At 45.8% G+C, this 22,501-nt stretch overlaps 1 protein-coding gene across 1 annotated transcript in view; it reads left to right on the top strand.

The window, feature by feature from the left end:
• SEMA4B (semaphorin 4B) overlaps positions 1–22,501 on the top strand; it is a 130,818-nt gene that overhangs the window by 62,315 nt on the left and 46,002 nt on the right. The window contains 1 exon segment of the mRNA XM_029574561.1: positions 5,120–5,473. Coding sequence (XP_029430421.1) covers positions 5,353–5,473 — 121 coding nt within the window. The 5' untranslated portion in view covers positions 5,120–5,352.

Genomic DNA, 22,501 nt, shown 5'->3' with positions numbered 1-22,501 from the left:
CATGCCCGCTCGCAACACCTAGCGGCGGCAGGCTCAATGGAAAGCAGAAAAGTTGATGTGGGCACCTGTCAGCTAGAATAGCAGCTGGATCTGTAAAGATCAGTGTTTAGTGATTTAAACTAATATTCATTTCATTTTCTGTCGGGATGTTCATTGGGGGATAAACAGAAACAGCTGTACAGAAGGAAAATGCAGGGAGCACCTCCCACACCAACATGTTTTCTGATCTGAAAGTTTGATCCTCTTTCTGCTGTTAACAAAACATTTTCAAGAAAAACAAATCTCTTTTTTTTTTTTTGTTTACTGTCTAGCTATCAGTTGTCTTCAGTCCCTCTACATCGGCGCGTTCTGTCCTTTTACAGACGTTCGAAGGACAGGTTCTGCTTTCCTGAGAAAACCCTGCCAGCATGGAAAAAGCTGGGGCTAGCGCAGCAGGGTTTCTGTGGGGTTTGTTTGGGTGGGCTGTAAGGTATCCTGCCTAGTGAGTCTAGCCCAGGACTCGAGAATTTCCAGCTGCTGCTGCCAGTCAGGCTATCTTGGGCAAAGGCCAAGTCATTGCCCAGCAGGAGGGATTTCTTAATATATGTCGGACATCTCCATGAGGCTCAGACGCTAGGAGGTTAACTCGTAATGCATGCAAGATCATTTGTCCTTGCAGATTTGGGGGAATGTCTTGCAACATTTAGAAACCATTGCTACAGAAAAAAAAAGTCCTTTGCTTCCCTGTTAAAAGGTCATAGGTCCATTCGGTGTTCTGTTTTGTCTGTCTCAACAGTCATTCTGATTTTTTTTTCATTTATTTTTTATTCGGCATGGGGCCGGGTTACAGCACAAAATACAGCCTGAAGCCCCCCTGGTTTCTCCTACTCTATCTCCCATGTTACGGAAAAACTAGAAAGCAGTACAGTAGGGAAGTGATTATTCTAATGTTTTGCACACTCTATTAAAAGGCAAAATGAAAGTCGCCACGGAAATCAGTCCGTAGCAAAACTGAGATGTTGTGAATTGGACACAATAATATAAGCTTTGTTCAGTCCCCTTCAAAAACAAATTGAAATGTAACCAAGTATCAAACCCAGTCCAGCGGGAAGTGAGTTTTTCTTTAACAAGGTCTTTCTGCTGGCAGGGTGCCCACATTTTCGACCGCTCTTTTGAGAGGCAGAGGGGATGGGCGAGATCACCAGTGTATCTGTTCTCTTTTGCCCTTTCATTCCACATTGTTGATTTGATTTAATATATTTATTTATTTAAGTTCTTTTAATATACCGATGCTCAAGACAAGTCTTATCGAACCGGTTTACAATGAACAAGGGGGGAACCAATTAACAGAATATACCAGATATATATGTGACCCCCCCCCCCCACCCTCCCCATCTAGCCCTGGTGCCAGTACATTCACACACCCTGCCTGCCACACGAGTGCCCTGCAGCAGGGACCTGACACCAACACACGTTTCAGTGCTGTGCTAGATGCTGCAATGCCTTTTTCTATGACAGTGGTTGGCACTATCCAGGGCCCTGTGAAGCCATCCTCTAGCACAAGAGAGATGTCTTCAGCACTATGGCAGGCATTAACCTATTATAAGTTTACCATTTTTATCAAGATTGTGGAGTTTCTATCAACTAATAAAGATTATGATTTTTTTTGCCAAGTACTTTGTAAGGACTAATTGATAAGTTTTCATGCTCTGCTCTTCTTGCCGATTTACTATTGAGCGTGTGTCTCATCTCCGTTGTTTCTGAGGCATTAACATGCTACAGTCTTGCAATTGGAAAGGCATTTTTTGTTGCAATGTCAAGTTGTGTGACTCTTGATAGCAGAGTTGCCTTTGAAACAAGGAGTAGTGAAAGGAAACAAACAATTTCGGTCACTGTGGCATGGAAGGACAGTGTTGCAGCCATTATGCCAGGTACTGTGGCACTGCACCTGGCATATTTCACAATATTGGGCAGGGTTAGGGCATGTGTTGCTAGGCAGTATATTGCTTCTTCTGAAGTCTACAGATGGACATTGCTCACTTACCTTTTCCGTAAGGTGCTCTTCCTTCCAGGACCTTCTCCTCAGTTTCTGCTGGAGGATCCTTTGCGCTAAGCTGCAGCTTTAAATGGGGAAACCAGACAATCTCTTGGCAGTGTCCTTTGGCTCACAAATTCTCCTCTATTTCTGTGCTTCCTTTCTACAAGGACATCATTGTGGGCCACACTTAGGTCCCTGGGCGGTTTTATGTGAAATCTGCTTAGGCTCCTTTACAGCCCATCTTGCTTGTTGGTAGAAATGAATCCAACTAAGGGACAGATCTACTTGCCAGCACTTTGTCCCAAACACTTGGTAATGTCAGGGTGAGATTCTTATCAAACACTGAATTTTATTTTTGTAATAAACAGGATGACATTGAGCATCAGAGCAGCAGTATTGTCAGCATTTTCTTTTCTGGGAAAGAGACTTGGAATATAAGGACATAAGACTTGCCATACTGGGTCAAACTAAAGGTCCATCAAGCCCAGCATCCTGATTCCAGCGGTGGCCAATCCAGGTCACAAGTAACTGGCCAGGATCCCAAAAGGTTGAAAGATTCCATGCTGCTCATGCCAGGGATCTGTCATGCTCTGCACCACCAGCCCTGCAGGACTCTGCACAGAGCGTGCCCAGAAGGACAGTTATTGGACAAAACGGTGCCCAGCCAGAGGTGGCTTTCAGTCTTCCCCTTTCCTTTTGGGCTCGTGAGATTGCAAACTCAGGCTGAGTCAAAAGTAATGTGCCACCCCTTTGGCTGGGCGCCCAGGGCAGTTGCCCTTCTTGCTCACCTTGTAATAATACAAAGGACCCTGCCTTCACAGAAGCCCCCCCTGTTAGGTCCTTGGAATGGATGCATCTGGAGCCAGAGGAGTGACTGATACTATACATCTTGGCCCTTTTTGGAATGACTGCTGTTTTTTTTTTTGTGAGAAAAGAGCACAAAATGCCTTTCAGCAGCACTGAGAAAGCAGAAACAGATGTGGTCCCTTTAAAAAGTGCAAACTTGCTGATCTAGCAGCGATAACTGGACTTTATAGTAACACAAGTATTCTGCACTCATGACTGTTGCCTCTGACTGACAGCCAAGATGGCATCAAAAAAGCCACTACCTCTGCTAGCCAGCCCCTTCTGCTGGCCTTTCTACAGCTGGTCTTAGCTGGGATAGTATTGGGATCCCCAAGATTACCTCTAGTAGGTCCTACTACCAGCTCCCATAAGTATCCATGTCTTTTCCCATACTATTGTAAAGTATAGGGTTATCATACACTGTTGATAAATTCAGTGTGTTATTAGTGGAATAGCAGTTTGCTGTAAACTGTACTCCAACAATTAATTAGTATGTTCTTGTATTTAGAGTCTTTCCAACCAACCCAGATCTCATCACCACTTTTCTCCTGGTCTGAGGATTGCACCTGTGCATCCTACCTTCTGCTAGCTGGCTGGATTGGAGCTGTTCACTCGGCTTATGAGAGCATGGAAGACCAGCTCTGGTGGGCCACTGCATAAGCATTTGCCCAGCCCTTACACGTCCCTTCCTGTCCACCACGGCTGCTTGTATGAGGCAGAACACATAACATACATTGGTGGTTGTGGTCTGTGGCAGGCTGGTGTGGCAGGTGAACTGTTGAGGTGTTCTCTGGTGGCTGACACAAGCCTAACTTTACAACAGTCCATGGCCATTGCTTGTGTCTCTGTCCTGTGTGTGTGTGTGTGTGTGTGTGTGTTGTGTGTGGGTGGGTGGATGAGATATGCATGACAAGGAGGTGTGTTTATGGTAAGATGTATATTGCCAGATGTGTAACATGAGGGGTCTGGTAAGCCATTTAAAAAAAAAAAAAAAGAGTGCTGTGATCTCAGCCAGAGAAAGCGGTACTGTCTCTTTAAAAGCAACAGCTCCAAAAATGAGCCTTTTAAAATTTCTCTCCTGCCATATTCCAATCCAATGGCAGGTAAAAGGAAGCAAGCTGGCATGGACGGGCTCCCACGATTCTCTGTGGTAAGAAAAGAAGTAAGGGTCACACTTTTCTTCCCACAGACTGACTCCTGCTCTGAGCAGGTGGAGAGTTTGGAGAGGTGAATGGATGCCACATAAGTGCATAGGTGACAAAGCCCTGGTGGGCTGGGGGTTATGGAGCAATCGAGCTGCTGTTGCCTCCTGTGTGCCCTGAATATCTTTTTTTCCTGCCTTGCCAAATAATTATTTACAAGCCCCAAAAATAACCCCCAATATCACCCTTTTTCCACACTTGCTATTTGAGAAACCCCCCCCAAATCCCTGCTTCTATTGCGTAAATGCTGGGGGTGAATAGACCATAAAAGGCTTTCCTGGCAGAGTGCCAGGGGTGACCCTTGACCTGGAGCCAGGCATCAATCATTCTGCTTTTAGTAAAGCTTTAAGTTTGCCATCCATCAGTTTTTCCCCATGGACATCCCTAAGATTTCTATTCGGTTCTACAAACACCGTGGGAGGTGAGGAAGGAGATTTGGGGGCACTGCATAATTCTCCCCCCCCCCCCCCCAATGTAAGTTTGTGATTTGCTCCAGTTTAAAAAGAATTGTAACTATGAAACATAAAACAAATCTTTAGAGGGGGGGGGGGGGGTTGGTGGTCACATGAAAACGTATCCGTGCAATTCTAGACCGGAAGAGTCCCGGGGATTTCAGAAATGCAATGTTTTGCTGATGTTCACACCGGTGAGAGGGGAGATAATCTGCAGGGATGGGACGTGTGTGCGTGGGTTTGCTTCATCGTGTGGGAGCTTCACCTTGGGGAGACGATGGCGGAGCGCACGTCCTTCAGTGGCCCAAGCAACGGCTGGCAACCAAAACAGCCAGGGGGGCTAGCTAGTCCCGCCAGTTAAAGGAAGCCCTCCCCCTCCGCCAGCCCTGGCTGTGCTTTCAGGTCATGTAAACAGTGCGGATCCTCTCGGAGTGAGATGAAGGGTTAGGTTCGCTTCCAGCTCACAAGGGCTGAAGCCTCACCTCCTCCCAGCAGCCAATGAAAGGGGCGAGAGCCAGCTTTGGGTTGTGGTTTTTTTTTTTTTTTTTTTTTTAATTACTCTCTCTCTCTCTCTCCTTTCTTTTCTTTCCTGTTTGTGGCAGGTTGGCGTGGAGAGAGGCAGCTCCAGAGCCCGGAGAAACGCGTGTGGAGGGGGGGCCGGGCTTGGCGGGCAGCAGAAAGTTTGCACCCCCCCCCCCCCTCCCCGGACTCGGGAGCGGCGATTGGGATCGAAGGCAGCGGTTGCACGCGGGCGAGCGACGCTTGGATTACAAATCCCCGGAGGAGGCAGAGAGCGCGCGAGCCAGGTCGGCAGGTGCGCCCGGGAGGCCGAGGCATGGGGCTGGGGTGCTGGCTGCGGGGGGCGCTGCTCGCCCTGCTCTCGGCTCGGCTGCTGCCGGCGGTGACGGCGGAGGAGGAGGAGGAGGAGGTCATCCCCAGGGTCAGCTTCCAGTACGGTGAGTAGGGGGGAGGCGGCCGAGGCGTGACCTTTTGGATCTCTTTATTTTCAGCTTTTGGGGGGGGGGGGTGCTGTGGATGATTTGCTTTTCCCCTCCCTGTGTAGGGGGGGGGGGGAGGTTTGCCTGTTGATAGTTTTGTTTCTCGTTCTCCGTGTCCAGCTTGGTTCTGGGGGAATCCTGAAGTTGGATCTCGGACCTCCTTGCAGGGGAGGGGAAGCCTCTCTGCCTGTTGCATTCCGGTTCCCCCCCAAAGTTTCTCCCACTCCCTCTCCGGCTGTGCCCTCACCCCAGGGCACTTGCATTGCCCTGCCCCCGCTCTCCGAGCACAGCAAAGCTTTCTGGAAGAGCCTTTCGGTTGCCTTCTCTCCCACCCCCCGTTACAGCACTTATGGTTTGCAGTCTCGCACGCAAACCGAGCTCTATAAATAGTCGCCCCTGCTATGAACTGTGCAGAGCTCCCTGTCTCCGCCGGTGTTGACGTTTGCACGGTAACCCCAGCAGCACGGAGAAGAAAAAGCATTTGTAAAGATCCCTGCGTCAGCTCCTGGAGGGGGAAAGCCTACCCTGCGCTCCGACTGCGGGCATTTTAACCACCCTGCAAATATCTAGGTCCATAACGACGCTTAAGGATGAGAAACCTGCACTATGAGCAGATATGCGAAAAGTCCCTGTATGATCTGCAACAGTTGGACAACGCCTGTGTCATCTCTGCACTGACCTGTTTTCTCCTACGAATAGAAATGCAACCAACTAGTAAAAGTTAGGGATGTCTAGGGAACTAGTGCGAGAGGAAACTCTCCAGAATGTGGGAATTCTTTCCAAACTGGGTGAAAGAGGTTGTGACTGGTCTCCCACTACAGCAGGTGCCAGAAACTCTGCTGTCCCATGTTTATCGTGGGTAGGGGCGCCGCAGAAGGTGGCGGTGACTTTAGATGCTCCAGTAATGCCATAGCACAGAGCCTGCTTGACCTCTGGCTTTCCTTTCATCTCCCCATCACTAAGGATCCTCTTTGCTTGGGCTGTTTTTGCTCTAAAGGCTTCCACGGTCCATGCCCTCACTGCACGCTCCGTGAAGACACCTTTCCTTATGATGCCTTTTATGAGAAGTTCTGCACTGTTTACAGGTGTAAGGAATTTGAATGTCTCTCATAGTCCTTTCTGCCTCCTGCTGCTGGTCTCAGCCTGTAGGGATCATAGTGTATACTGGGCATCATTTTGATAGCTTTCCTCTGGGTTGCCTGTGCTTTGTAAACTTCTGGAGGTGCAGGATTATCATTTTAAGTAAAGCTCCTGAAATTTCATAGGCCAGCAGGCTGATGTGCAAACTTCCCTTCCCCTGCTTTATTTTGGGTCAGAAACCAAACCCTGATGCTGTAAAATGCTTTCTTTTTGACCACAGTGATGTGTTTCTGGTGCAATTATTGCTTGGATTGGACTTGTCCAGAGTCAGAGCTGTTCCTGGGCCTTCTCAGAGTTTGCTTGTCTTCTGAATTAAAGCTCTTCTATATTCGTGTCTGACCTAATTACACTCTTGCAAAGTAACCTTAATACTCACGTACACTTCTGCAAGTGTGTAAATGCACATGTACCTCTGCAGGGATGGATTAAGGGTGCCTTCAGCCCCGGGCGTGGACCCTTCCCATAATCTATTACTGCACCAATGCACACTTTTGTACTCCTGTACAATATTTCCTCTCCCCAGTCACCGTAGTCATTGTTGTGTGCCCATACAACTACACACATGTAGACTGTGCAGACATTATCCATGTGCCAGCAGGACTTCAGTTACTCTTAAACACAGGAAGTTTTAAACACAGGAAGTTTTGACTTCTGATAATTTTATTTTTCAGTTACTACTAGAGTATGACCTCCAAAACATGAGAACACTTTATCACTGCATCTGTCTCTGCTGTGTTTGTTTTCTTCTTGTCCAGTGGTTATTTTCTACCACTCTCCTTCTCAAGAATGGAAAGTAATAGAGCAGCTGTAACTACAATGTAATTACTCATAGGAATAAACGATGTAGAAATCTGTGCCCTGCACTTTGTCCCCTTACAGCAGTTGTTTCTCTTAACCCTGTCCCTGGAATGTAGGAAGTGCTGTATATGAATTATAGGTCTTTTACCATAAAAAGTTGACTATGTATTTTTTGTTTGTGCCATGTGACATTAGGTTGTAATTAGGGGAATGTAAACTGCATGTTACCACTATGTGTGTGTATATATATATATTTATATATATCTGGCAACTGGAGCTATAATGAAAGGTTCTCATTTTCAGACTCTGGGTAACCAGTGATTTCGCAGGTGGGATGGAAGGGGAATGCAAGAATGAGTTAAGCATCTTTTAGGCCTTCAAGGTTTATCCAGTGCTTGCAACTGAAAATTGTCACTGCACCCAGTGTTCAAACTTACAACCACCCCTCCCCTCATTAATGGAGCCACTAAAATACCCATCTTCAAAAGCCTGTCTGGGGCAGTTTTCTGCCCTGCTTAGCACGTTGTGATCCGGACACCCCGGCAGCGCCTTGGGAAGCCCGCTCCCCCTCACGGGGCTGGTTTGGGAGGGACGCCCTCTCACGGCTTGCACTACAGATTCCTTGACGTCCTTGTGCCAGTCCCATCTTCTGCCCAGAGCATGGGGCCAACAACCCCCCACGATTGCACTCACAGCTGTTAAAGTGTAACCCCCACCTACTGGTTTGTCAAAATATAAGAAACCTTTCCTTCCAGCTGTTGTCTCAGCTCCCATCTGTGCAATAAACCAAAGCATTTTTTTGCGTTGAAATGATGTCCAGTGGATTAATGGAGAACAAGAAGAATGGGAGGTGTAGAACGGTGATAAAAATGGACTGCGTACAGGATGCAAAAGAAATGTGCAGGCAGGAAAGAGGCTGCAAGGAACATTCTTCAAGGGATTATGGTTACTTGATTTCCATACAGCATTATAGGTTTGCCCGACAACAGCACGTCGCATCAATATTTATGGAGGGGAGCAGCGTTCACAAACAGTCCAGCACTCCTGTAAAACAGCGGCATGGACTCGCTGGAGTGCAAAATGCAAAAGAACAGATCTGTGATGCAACCAACAGGAATGAGAGGCTGCAAGCCTTGATAGGCCAAAAATCTTTGCATTCAAGGGGAGCTAGGATGGATACAGGTATGAGGGCAGGGAGGAGATCCCTTGAAATGGAATATGCTTGCCCTTCAGTGCAGGCAGCTTGCATTGTATAACACTTTTTCACTTAACCGTGGCCTGGCCTGCGCTTTGAAGCAGTCACTGGAAACCTCCCATGCCTTAATTGCAAAACCTGGAGCCTCCACCTCCGCGTGTAGCTCAGTGCACACCTGTTTTCAGTTGAGGGAGCTGTTCCTAAGCCATATGGCAGATTTCCAGTCCCTGCAGCCGCTGCCAAATGGCCCAAGTCAGACATTTGCAACCCATCAATTTGCTCCGTTTGTTCACGAACCACATACAGCCCTCACAAAAAAAATGTGGCCTGCTCTTATCCTGCAGTATCTTGGATTTAAATGTTGGGTGTTGTCTTGGTCCCAGGAAAGGGAATGCTTTTAGAGATTGCGATATATTACACCAACCAAAAGAAATGATGCATGCCATGTGAAGACCCTGGAAGCTCATTCATGATAACTTCTTTTGGTTGGTCCACTTACAGAGAACCCTCTCTCTCTCTCCACAGCTTTCCAGATTCCCCATTTTATTTATCTATTTATTTATTTATTACAATTTCTATACTGGTATTTGGCGGGAGCCGTCATATCGGTTTACAAAGTTTACATAAAAACATTTAAACTAAAAATCAAACCAAACATTTACAAATGATACAATGACAATTCTAATAGGTTAAAAATGTATACAATTTTCATAAAATGGCCTAACAATGAGACATTTAGACTACAACATTCAACACTGTGACCAACTCAGCAATGTTTCACCTTTGCTTTTAGTTCTTTCCTTATTTTAAGCTTGTGGGTTTTTTTTTTTTGTTTGTTTCACAAATTACTGTCACCATCATGAAACGCTTGCCGAAAAAGCCATGTTTTGACTTTTTTTTCTAAATGTCGTTCTATTTGGCTCTAGCCGAATGTCAGCAGGTAACTTATTCCAAATTTTTGGCGCGGCAAGTGACAGGGCTCTTTCCCTTGCTGATGTTAATTTTGCTGGTATCATTGAGGGAATGGACAAATAAGCCTTTATTAGCGGATCTCATGTACTCTTATTGCAGCGTTCAGCCATTCCACGTCTTCTCCATGTTCTGCTCTATGGAGGATACATAGGGTTTTAAAACTGTATTCGCTGTACAACTGGCGGCCAGTGAAGCTCATGCAGAATCGGTGTAATGTGTTCCCTTCTCTTTGATCCTGTTAGTAAGCTCGCGGCACAATTCTGCATAATTTGTAGCGGTCTAAGTGTTGTATGGGGTAAACCTAGGAGTAAAGAATGACAGGAAATTACAAGCAAAGCATTGTGGGGGTTTGTTAAAATGGAGATCGCGCTGAACTCTCTTTATGGCCTGCTTTCCAAAGGAAAAGAGGTGAACGTGCAGGGCTGCGATTCGAGTGAGGTGGGGGAGGCAGACGATTCCCCCCCCCCCCCCCCGCCCTTATCCTTCCATCTCAGGCCCTCCACCTGCAAGTCGTGGCACGGGCCACAGCAGCAGCTGCAGACATATAAAATGAAATCAGCGCAGGGCCTCGCGCAGCGCCATCATGCTGACAGGCTCCACGGCGCCCTTCCCTTCCCACAGGTGTCTTAAGGTAACCAGGAAGCCCGTGTGGGAGGAGGGGGGCAGGAATTTTTGTGATCGCCAGCTGCTGCTGCTGCCGTGGATCCAGCACTGCTAGAGAAGAAGAGCAAAACCACGGTGGAAGGCACAGACGAAAGCACGGCAGAGACAACAACACTTGGGTGCCTATAAATATTTGGCGCTGGAGGCAGTTACTACCCACATTGCCAATGCCTGGGCCTGCTTATGAGATTGCGTGTGTCTGACCCCCCCCCCCCCCCCCCCCCGAGTAACCGCTTTATTAGGGGGCCTGTCCACGTCGAATTTTCAGGACATGTCCATGGGGAGGCGGTTGGGGGATTTGCAGTGCTCTGACAGAATTTGGGGGGGGGGGGGAAGGGAGGTTGGATCCACGCAGATGCATGGATAAGGTCCTGAGCGCATGAATGTCCTAGAAGGTTTGCTCCTGTAGTTCTGGGGGGGGGGAACTCCATGTTTTACAATAAATTATCAACACGCACATTTTAGGAGATATTCCAACTCTGTTATCTATTCTGAGCGGATTATGACCTTCAGACTGAAAAGTGTCCGCTGCATATGTAAAATACTGAGAATACAAACATGATGGCAGAAAAAGACCATATGGCCCATCCAGTCTGTCCATCCGTCCAATTCATTTAGCATCACTCTGCATTAATCTTATTCTTTTTTTAATTCAGATACTGGTTTTGTGTACACCACCTCCACTGGAAGGCTGTTCCATGCATCCATCACCCTCTCTGTAAAGAAATATTTCCTAAGATTACTCCTGAGTCTACCCCCTTTTAACCTCATCTCATGACCCCTCGTTCTAGAGCCTCCTTTCAATTGAAAAAGGCTCACCTCCTGTGCATGGAAACCTTTGAGATATTTGAATGTCTGTATCATATCTCCCCTATCTGATCTTTTCTCTCGGGTATCCATGTTTAGATCTTTAAGTCTATCCTCGTATGCTTTAGGACGAAGATCACTGACCATTTTAGTAGCCACTCTCTGGACAGACTCCATCCTTATATTCTTTTAAAGGTGCAGTCTCCAGTATTCCAAGTGAGGTCTCACCAGGACATATTATAGGGGCAGTATCACCTCCCTTTTTCTGCTGACCATTCCTCTCCCTGTGCAGCCAAGCAGATTTCTGGCTCTTACCGTCGCTTTATCTACCTGTTTGGCCTTCTTAAGATCATCAGATTACCCAAAGATCCTGCTCTTTCTTCTTACTCAGAAGAATTTGACCTCCAATACTGTATTGTTTCCTTGGGTTTTTGCATCCTAAATGCATTACTCTGCATTTTTTAGCGTTAAATCTTAGCTGCCAGACCTTAGACCATTTCCTGAGCTTCACTAGATCCCTCCTCATGTTTTCCACTCTTTCCTGGCTGTCTACCTTGCGTCATTGACAAACCTTTCCCTACAACCCTGCCGTTAAGTCGCTCACAAAAGCTTTCAGGTCTCAGGCTGATCTTTATTTATTTATTTATTTTTAACTTTTATATACCGATCTTCTTGTATAGGATACAAATCAAACCGGTTTACAGTGGAACAATAACTTCGCATTAGAGCGTTACATAGAACCTTAAACATATAATAACTTTGAATAAAACATTCAATAGCTTTGAATAAATAACATTAAAATAGGAGGGGCACTGGATGCACCAAGGATGATCCGAAATTGGTACATGAGGTACAAAAGACTTAATAAATGAGATACAGAGTTAACTTGATACAAAATACCATGCTTGCTGGGTGCCATGAGACAGGTTACGGTGAATTGGTATGGCTACCCGGGCGGTTCTGGGAATGCTGATTTAAATAGCCACGTTTTGAGGGTTTTTTTGAAGGAAATTGGGCAGGGGTCTAGTCGCAGTTCTGGTGGGAGAGAGTTCCATTGCGTGGGGCCTGCCGTGGATAGGGCTCTGATCCTTAGAGATGATTTTGCTTGGTGGGCGTGTAGAGTGCCTTGGTAGGCTCTTCTAATCGGTCTGACCGAGGTGTGAGGGCGCAGCTGAATGGCGAGATCAATAGGGGAGAGTTTGGGTATGATTTTGTGCAAAATGGTCAGAACTTTATAAAGTATTCTGAACTTGATAGGGAGCCAGTGGAGGTTGTAGAGGATAGGCGTGATGTGGTCGCTCTTTATTGAATTCGTCAGGATCCTGGCAGCCGAGTTCTGTAACATCTGCAGGGGCTTGATGGTGTTGGCGGGAAGGCCCAGGAGCAGGGAGTTACAGTAGTCTATTTTTGTGAGGATGATTGATTGTAGTACCAATCGGAAATCTTGATCTTGTCTGGTTCTTATCACTCAGTTGTTGTACTTGATTTATTTCTTCCAGACTGTAGTATAGTAGAATTTGTAATGAGATTAATATTTGAGCTAGATTGTATTGGTAGGAATATCTCTGTCAGAGCACAGTCCATCCCCTTCCCCCCTTGCCTCCAACTCCCCACACATCAAGAACTCAGCCCTCAATGAGCTTGGGGAGGCTGGATGTTTTGGTCAATGTTTTTTTCTGGCTGTGTAGATTATTAAAAAAAACTTAGTATTAAAGCATGGAAGGGGGCCTGGATACTGGATTTAGTGTTGATCTTGTAAGAATCATTGAGGTAGATGACAAGGCCCGCAATGACCTACCAGTGGAGGTGGTAGAAGCCAATAACAGATTCTGAGCATGCTTGGGACTGATTATGGAGGGCAGTAGTAGGAATGGGAGTGAAAGTTCAGGTAAAAATCTTGGAGGTGGGGAACTGATGTTGGGATATAGGAATTTATGAACTTATTCACCCAAAATGAAAGAATCGCAGCTGGGTAGATTGGAAGGATCAGTCTGGTTTTCATCATTTGCTATTAGTATGCCTGCTGCAGATGACTCACGAAGTGTATACTGAGGAGAGAGATTTGGGACTGGAAGTGTATAAATAAGGCAGACTCCTACATTGCAAAGCCTTATAGAATGGATTTATTGTAATTTCAGGTGCCAAAACTCAATGTGTAGCAATTTCTATAAATATGGAACCTGTGCTCGGAGGCGTCTCTGATTTATACGCTACATAAAGGCATCAGTAGCTGTGGTGAATAAGTCACTATCTGGATTCACTTTCAACCAGCATATAAAACAGATTTTTAGAAACTGTCCAACATGTGTCTAACAGACCAACAACCCATCCTGGAAGATTTCTGCTCTTTGATGTTTCAAAATGTGGCATGGAAGGGGAGAGATCAAAGTTTTGCAGTACTTTCTTGTGCTCGGCACTTGGCAAACCATCCGTGGCCTAGGCTTCCTTTAAGGAAAGGTAGTGGGGAAGAAAATGGCAGACCACCTTTAGTCTCAATTACTTTTCACCTGTTTTAACCAATTGCAGTTTGGCTTTAAGCCTAGTCAAAGCATAGATGGAGGCATCCATCATAAGGGTAACAAAGCATCTGCTGGCAGCAGTAGACAATGGCCATCTGTCATCACCGTCATTCTTGATTACATTGGCTCTCTCAGCAGCATTTGAAGTATGAGATTATCACTCACTGCTTGATTGCCCAGAACTCCATCTTGTTCTGGCAGGGACACTGACAGATTCATGCCTTACCTTTTCTACCCAAGTCCCTCACTATCTAAACTGGCCCTAGCATTAAACCCTGAGCTAGGATTCAGTAGTTTGCAAACCATCCCCGTAGGTGCCCCCTTTTTGGGTTCTGTGGATTGATCAGCAGTGCAATATAAAACCATAATGTGCACATGGATCAGTGTGGCTTTTCGGTAGTTTTTTTGGTATCCTTAGTTGCAGTTTGGAGTCGCCCTACAACCTGATACAAGGGGGGAAAGTGGGGCTTTTTTGCACTTTTGTTGGAGGTTTTGGAAAGTGAGGAAGAGAGCTGTATTGCTGGATCCCCATTTTAGCCTGTTCTGGGGAAAGGCTCTGCCCTGCCAGTATCTCCAAAGGTCTGGATGGCATTGTTTGCAGAGTGAAGACGAGGATTGAGAGAGCTGCTTTTGATTGGGAGAATTTTGTATTTTTGAGATCCTTTGCCTGCCCCAGAAGGGTTTCCCCCCCCCCCCCCCCCTTGCCTTGGAAGGTCAGGAAGGTGCTGTGACTCCCTCCACCCAGCTAAAGAAGGGACAGCAGTATCGGAGCAAAGTATTGTACAGAAACTTTATTCTTGTGTTTGGGAGGAATTATTTTGTCCACTAATTCCTTTCCACTGAGAGAAGGAGTGGAGATTATTTTATATTTTGAACATCTTCATGGGACTTCGCCACCTAAAGCCCACATTTTTGCCATCAGAGAAAGAGATAAAGAGATCCCAGCCCTGCTAGGAGCCCACTCTCTATCACTCAAGAGTGCTGGTGTTTTCCTAGTGTTTGCCCTCCAGAGGGACTCTGACATCTGAGAAAAAAGGGCACTTTAGACTGTTCATTTTTGTAAGAAGATTATTTGGAGAATTTTTGTTGTACTTGTACCTGTGCTTGGAGCATGCGACCAGACTGTCCAGCGTCTTTCTTCAGAGTCAGAGGTGCCCTAAAGCAAGGCCATCCCAAGCGTGAGTACATGCGTGAGAGCAAACGGAGAGAGGGGACTGAAGGACTGGGAGTGGCTCCCCACTCCTGTGAGTCTAGGGCCCCAGAGGTTTATCCTCCTCCCTGCCGGAAGAACCCCAATGGCAAGTGGACTGTGATAACGTATGGAAAAGGAGAGCTGGGAGTAAGAGTGGCCCCATCCCCAAAAACTCAGTGCCCACCCTGCTTCACATAGTTTCATAGTTTCCGGCTTCCAAGTTCTGCATTTTGCTGCTGTCTCCAGCATTTTCAAGCCCTGAGATCCCCTTACTGTATGGGAGTCTCCAGCACAGCCAGCAGATCTCCAGCAAGCTGCTCAGTAAACCTTCAGCATGACTTGGAAAACCCTTGGAAAGTGTTCTGCGTTGCATGCCCTGTCTCCCAATATATTCAGCTGTGACTGCACCACAGTTTTGATTTGACTGATTATACAATGTCGCACTACAGTGCCTTTAATTTCACAATTTTGAAATTCTGATACCCACTGAATGTGACTGAGTTCAGTGTGTGAAAAGCTCAGGAAGACACAATCTAGCGACCACACCACAACCCCAGTGGAAACATGCCTGCAGTCCGTCACCTTTTGGTGAGGTCGCTTCTTTGACTGACCGAAGCTGAGGAGGTGAATGGAAAATTAGGAACATGAGTGCGAAACCTCCCCCCTCCCTCAGAAAAAAAAGAAAAGGATAAAAGTTTTGATTTTCCCATTAAGGAAAATGTGTTATTAGGTGTTTTAGGCTTTGTGGTCTGTTTGTTGTCAGAATAGATCTGTGCATTTACAGAAAAATTAAAGAGATCCTTATGAAAACAGAAGGTAAACAGAGGAACTTGCAGCTCTGGCCATCTGAATCTAGGCTTGCACAGTAGCAGGAATAACTAACTCTGCAACTCCTGGAGGAGACTTGCTCCAGTGGGGCTTTGTAAATGAGTGCCCCAGATTAGTTAGTGACTCAGCCTAGTGATTCAGCTTTAACTGTCTGTTATCATTCTGGCTCTGAGGATGTGCGCAATGCACTTTCCACCGGATTGCTTTTTGGTGGCTGCACAATCTTCCTCCTTGCGCCAGCCTTCACAGTTCCAGCGCTCCAGTGTTCCTGCGGCTGCTTCCATGCCCCTAAGCTTTGCTGCCTTTTTCTTCCTATTTACCATTTTGTTTCTTTGCTTTTGGCCTGGACGTTTCCTCCTGCCCCTTTGGGGCTTCCAGTTCAATTGTCTCTCCAAGAATAAAATAAAAATGAGAATTGCAGTTATCTTCTTGGTTTAATCCACTGGAGCAATTATTTAAGTGCATTCAGGTAAGTTATGATTTCTGTCCCCAATGTAGTTCTCGTTTTTATTCCCCTCTTTCTCTCGCTACCAACATCCACCTTCCCAGGTGGCCTGACCCAGTGACCTTGGCATCCTTTATGGGCCGAGGGCTGGAGGGGAAATCTCGTTGACCCTCCTGCTCTTGTGCGGCCACCTTTCCACACTCTTTGGGTCACAGCCCCCAAATACAAGTCTCCTTAGCCACAGTGCCAGGCTACTGCTGCTTTTATTATTCTTGGGGAAACAAGATGCATCTGAGAAAGAGGCGATTGTTTTATTCCCTGATAATTACTTGAGAACTACTACGTTTATTAGCCAGGTGGACATGGCAAAAGCCAACACCTCTCCCCATGAGCGGGCAACAACAAATGGAGCTGCTCTATGGGATCTGCCGGGTACTTCCTAGAGACCCAGATTGGCCTCTGCTGGAGACAGAGCGTCGGGCTGGATGGACCTTTGGCCTGACCCAGGATGGCACATCTCACGTTCTTAGCACTTTATTTTATAGTCCAGGATGCTGCAAGACATAGTATAGAAGAGAATGAGCGACGTGGAGAGCCTAGTAACGCAAGGAACCTGTAAAGAAATGATTCCTTAAATGCACTGGGGACTGATGCAAGGTGAATCAGCTTTTAACCAATTTAAGTGCTTTGTGTGTGTTTTAACTGTCACTTACTGATGAGGTTTATGACCTGAATAAAAAAAAAACTTTGGAAAGGGCAACGAGCCATCTGCGTGCGAGCCGTAGATCAACTGATTGATCGATCGTTCCTGGGTGAGTTGTTTTGAGCTGCAAGTCCAACGGGGTTGAAATATGATTATGGGCTTGTCAGGGAGCGACTGGTCCTGTTTCAACACGTTCTCCTCACCTAGGTGCAGGGCCAGCTTATCTTTCAGTCCTCAGTAAGTCAAATGCAAACTATGCCAGAGTGGGAGGCTTGTGTGTGAGTAAAATGAAAGTGTATTTGATGCTAATGAAGAAACACCGCCTGTTTCTGAGTTCCTGGCAAAGTGCCTACTCGTACCTATTTTTAAGAAAGTGTAACACAGCCTCTCTCCCTGTTAATGAGAAAACACAACCTTCGCACCATCTTTTAACATACATTTTCAGTGTGTCAGAAATGTATAATTGGTCCAATACTGTTTTTTTCAGATTTCTGGCAAACCAGGTATAGTGAATTGGCAATGGCCCACAATCCAGTCCTCATAGAGAAGGGGTTAGGCCATCATGACTAAGGTGTTCACAGTGCTCCAGAGTCCTCAATGGACCTAACTTTCTCCAGAGTCACGCAAGGGCTTCAGTGACTCCCTAAATAGTGTTTCCAGGTTCTTATCGCTACAATGCAGTGCAGTAAATAACTCATTTAAAGAAAAAGTTCTCTGAATGAAAGTAAAGAAAGCAGCTTTACTAAAAATAAACTGCTTCTGCAGTCTTCATGGTTCTTTATTGGGGCAGCCTTATAGAAGATGGAATAGGGGCACCCTGCTGCCATGGTAGTCTCATCCCCAACCCTATAATTCCGGTGTTCCAGAGCGCCACTGTAGTTTGTTTATTTGATTTATATTCCGCTTTTCAGGCACTTCAAAGCAGATTACCCGGTACATTCAGTTGATTTGCCTTGGGACCCACACCCCCTTAAGGTCAACACAGTTCTCCATTCTCTGACCACCCAGAGAGCACTTGTGAGCATTGCTACTGCTGTTTTTCTAAATCTTTTCTCTCTATCTTTTCATAAATATTGCTTCACAAGGGATACCCCAAACATTTGCCTATGGGATATCTCCTCTGCCTGTATAACTGCTGTTCACCTGATTCAGAGCTTTTCCTTTTCTTCCCATTGGTGGAGAGCGACTCTAAATGGCAAAAGGAGAGCCTTCTTTTTTTTTTTTTTTACCTAAGAATGGGCCACTGAAGGGTCCAATTCATCAGTCTTTTCCCCTAAACACAGAGTGGGGAAAATGCCTTCCTGAATAATCTTCTGAGCAGCTTTGTGACACCACAGATGTGCATCTTGCTAGGATTCTCTCTCTCTCACTCTGTTCCTAAGGTTTCCAGAGTGTGATCTACATCCGTTTCTAAGGTTTCCCCTTATTTTCATTCTGGGCACCACAGCAGTGCACTGTTGTGCCCTGGAGTGAGTGATGTCCTGCCAAGCTCTTTATGTCAAGGGGATCTGGCCAGCTCTGCTGTGCTGGGGAGAGGCTTTTCTGTCCTCCTGCAACAATTTAAGCAGGGGCTCCCAGGAGCCTCCTCTGATGCCCTAAGGTCTGTAAGTGGCGGATGCTTTGAAATGTCTGCTCCACGGCGGGTGCCCTTGCTCTTGCTAGCTGTTGGCTTCCGAGCCCCTTTCCCCTACCTCCTCTCCACCCTAAAATCCTGCCCCGCACGGGCTGCGTTTCTGAAACACGCGTCTGTTTATCAGGTAGAGGGGAAAAAAGGAAGAGCCTCCCCTCTCTTCCACCTGCTAAGCCAGAGCACGGCGTTGTCATGGAAACAGCAGCCTGCTTTATTTCAGGGAGTCCCTGCAATGCTGTAAAACCCCTGGGAGTTTGCACGGAGCACCCGGAATGTGGAGCCGAAACCATTACCTCATGTTCAGCCAATCGGATGGCGGCCGCCCTTTCCCAGAATTCCAAGAACTTGGATTTCTCTGAGACTTCTCAGACCAGACACATCGTATTTACGGACTTTTAAAATAATAATAATAATAAAAAGGCTCTTCATTCCTAGCCTAACCGTGTGCTTCTCTCACTCGGGAGAACATACGGGGGGGGGGGTTTAACCCACCCTGAAGTTTCTATGAGGATGTAAACATGTGCATCGCATGGCATGAGGTTGTGGGTTACTAACTGGGGAGCTTTTTAGTAGTGAAAAGTAGTCTTTTCATTTCATAATTATGTATTGAAACAGTAAGTATGCAAGCGGGAACAGTTTATTGCTGATAAAAAAAAATCCTTTTCTGGTTTATTGATTATTTTTTTCGAGCAAGCGATTACATTTACTGCGTTTTCACACCTGTAGTACCTGACTACTGCGATTCAGTTCTCGGTGGACCTCTTTCTTAGCAGCTTAACCTGAGTTTGGGTTTGTTCACAGCTATTACTGCCACTTGTTACAAGACTATTATAGCTCAAGGAATTATCCATTGACCAGGCTAAATCGCATGCCGAGACACATTTGGGATGAATGCATGGTGAAGGAATGATGATGTTTAATTAGTTGGTATAAGGCTCTCTAAAACCGGTTTCCACTGAATCTTCAGAAGTTATAGGCCGCCCAGAGTTCCAAAGCTGCAATATTACATTAAAGTAAAATCAGGGCAAAACAAACCCTCTTTCACTATAGGGGTAGAATTAATAACACAAAGTTATTGTACGGGCACAATAAGTAAGGGGCTTTCTGCCTCCAAGGGATGACTGCACGGACAGATGTGCTTTGCACCCTGGTTCGTCAAAGCGAAAAAATAGCATTCCGAAGAAGTTATCTGCTACAACTGATAAATCTGAGCCCTGCTTTCACCCCAGACCTTCCTGCGCCGGCAGCTGGCCGCTTCCTGGCCTTTATTCGCTTCTACCTATTCTGGCTTGCGTTCTGCATTTCTAGTAACTCCTAGTTTTGCAGTGGGAGAGGGTTTTGTTTTGTTTTTAAGATTTATTAGCAGGAACCGCAGGCAATTCTCGGTGATGAATATACAAAAATAGCTTCCCGCAGCAGATTTAATTTTCAGTGATTCCCTGACGAGAAATACATGCGGAAATCAGAAACCGTCAGCAGAATTTTGGATCTGCTCCTTATCCCTGGAGCCATCTGTCCCGCCCAGACAGAAAGCACATCTGATTCAACCACCTGACTTTTGCCTTCAGTCCTGCTGATCTGAAACTCTGCTTCCTTCCTGTCGCATCCGGCTGGTTTTATTCCAGCACACGCTGTAATTATCAGCCCGCAGAAACCCGCGCAGAGCAGGGATTCCCCTCCCCTCCCCGGCTGCTTTGTGCCCGGTTTACAGGAACTCGACCTGGTTGAGATTTTCAGTCGGGAATTTTCAGTTCTGTTTCTTTAAAATAGTTCCTTTGTCTCCGTTTTATTTATGTGTGTGTGGTCAAATAACAAGAGTCCAAGGATGTTTCTTGGATGGGCGACCAGACATTGTTTTTTTTTTTTTTTAAGAGGAGATTCTTAGGGGGAGATGTTGAAAATCACCCATAGAAAATGCATTTAAAGTGATAGAGGGCTGGATCCGTGGGAAAAGGGCTTTTACTGTGTAAATGTAGGCACATGATGCCACTACAGCATTAATTTACTCACACTGCCTGCAGCTGGGGCTGAGGAGGGGCTTGTATTGGCATTTTCCAAAAGTATGAATGTATTTTTCTCTCTGGAAAAACTTCCTGGACCAATTGACAGATGTAAATATACGTGGGTAGTTCCTCCTGAGAAAAATTTCAGCGCAAGTGGGACAGTGTGGCTGGTGAATAAAATAACCCCAGAATGCAGAAGAGAAAAAGCTGCCATTTGATAAAATTATAGGGGGAGCAAATAAGAGAGAGAATCTATGAATGTAAAGAAATACATTCATGAGTTCTGGTCTAGCAGTCTTATGTGAGTTCAGGGCCTTCTCTTGAGGAGCCCAACTTTATGCTTTCTGTTATCGGTCCTCGCCCAGAATAGTCCTTGACAAAAGCAAATGATTCACCCTAGAGAGAAGGGGGAAGGAAGGGTGAATGGTGCTGTACCATGGCAGTGCAGTGCTGAACGAAGAAGCTACATATAGTGGGTGGGCATCTACTTTCCTTACTAACAAAATGGCATCGAATATAACAGCAAATAAGTATCTGTAGCCCACAGCCCCTCCGGTCTCACTCCTGGGGCAATGCTACGGAATCCACGCTGAACTTCTTCCTGAAGAATCCAAGCCTGTTCTTATTCCAGGCTTTCTTGAATTCCATTATAAATTGTGTGGTATGTACACGCGTAGGTCGAAGTTTGCTGGTAATTTCTAGAAATAATGAGTCTAAAGTGGCATCTTTTGGTTTTGGAGTATGGCCCCTTTTCTGCCCAAGGAATGCTGAAACAATAAGTCTTTCCTTAGTGTTGCTGCAAGGTTTTTCCTTCCCTGGATCCCCGGCCAGAGATTCTTTCATTGCATAGGCCTTGTTATCCGCAAAATATTTGAGAAAGTGAGCCAGGCGGTGTACAATGAAGAAATCCATCTTACAGATGCATCAGGGGCCTCGGGAAAAGCTTACAATACAGCAACACAACTCACATGGAATAGGGTTGTTGTTTTTTTTATTTAATTTCTCTTGCTGGCATGAAAGCTAGAGTTTTGTCTCTTGCATCCTTAGAATTGTCCTTTGGGATTTCAACTATTCTTTTGCTGAGATTCCTCATTAGATAATCTTAAGAGGTACATCCAAGACAAAGACAGATATAGGTTTGGAACTTGTTTACTTTTTAACTTGATGGGGGATGTTCTGGCTGTCTAAATTTCTAATAAAAGTACAGAAGTGCCAGGTTTTTGAGGGCAGAAGTTCAAGGCGACATAGTGGATAACACATTGAAATCGTCGGTGCAGTGTGCTGCGGCAGTCAAAAAAGCAAACAGAATGTTGGGAATTATTAGAAAGGGAATGGTGAATAAAACGGAAAATGTCATCATGCCTCTGTATCGCTCCATGGTGAGACCGCACCTTGAATACTGTGTACAATTCTGGTCGCCGCATCTCAAAAAAGATACAATTGTGATGGAGAAGGTACAGAGAAGGGCTACCAAAATGATAAGGGGAATGGATCAGCTCCCCTGTGAGGAAAGACTAAAGAGGTTAGGACTTTTCAGCTTGGAGAAGAGACGGCTGAGGGGGGATATGATATGATAGAGATGTTTAAAATCATGAGAGGTCTAGAACGGGTAGATGTGAATCGGTTATTTACTCTTTCAGATAGTAGAAAGACTAGGGGGCACTCCATGAAGTTAGCATGGGGCACATTTAAAACTAATCGGAGAAAGTTCTTTTTTACTCAACGTACAATTAAACTCTGGAATTTGTTGCCAGAGGATGTGCTTAGTGCAGTTAGTATAGCTGTGTTTAAAAAAGGATTGGATAAGTTCTTGGAGGAGAAGTCCATTACCTGCTATTAATTAAGTTGACTTAGATTAACCACTGCTATTACTAGCAACAGTAACGTGGAATAGACTTAATTTTTGGGTACTTGCCAGGTTCTTATGCTCTGGATTGGCAGAAACAGGATGCTGGGCTTGATGGCCCCTTGGTCTGACCCAGAATGACAATTTATTATGTTCTTAAGTCTTGTCGCTCTAACTCTGGTGCGCTCTCATCCATCTTTCATCATATCAATGGTGAGAATACGTTTTCATGAGTTATTGAGTAG

Source organism: Rhinatrema bivittatum, chromosome 13 (assembly GCF_901001135.1).
Source record: "Rhinatrema bivittatum chromosome 13, aRhiBiv1.1, whole genome shotgun sequence".
NCBI classification, from domain to species: domain Eukaryota; kingdom Metazoa; phylum Chordata; class Amphibia; order Gymnophiona; family Rhinatrematidae; genus Rhinatrema; species Rhinatrema bivittatum.
This window is presented reverse-complemented; position numbering and strand designations above follow the sequence as displayed.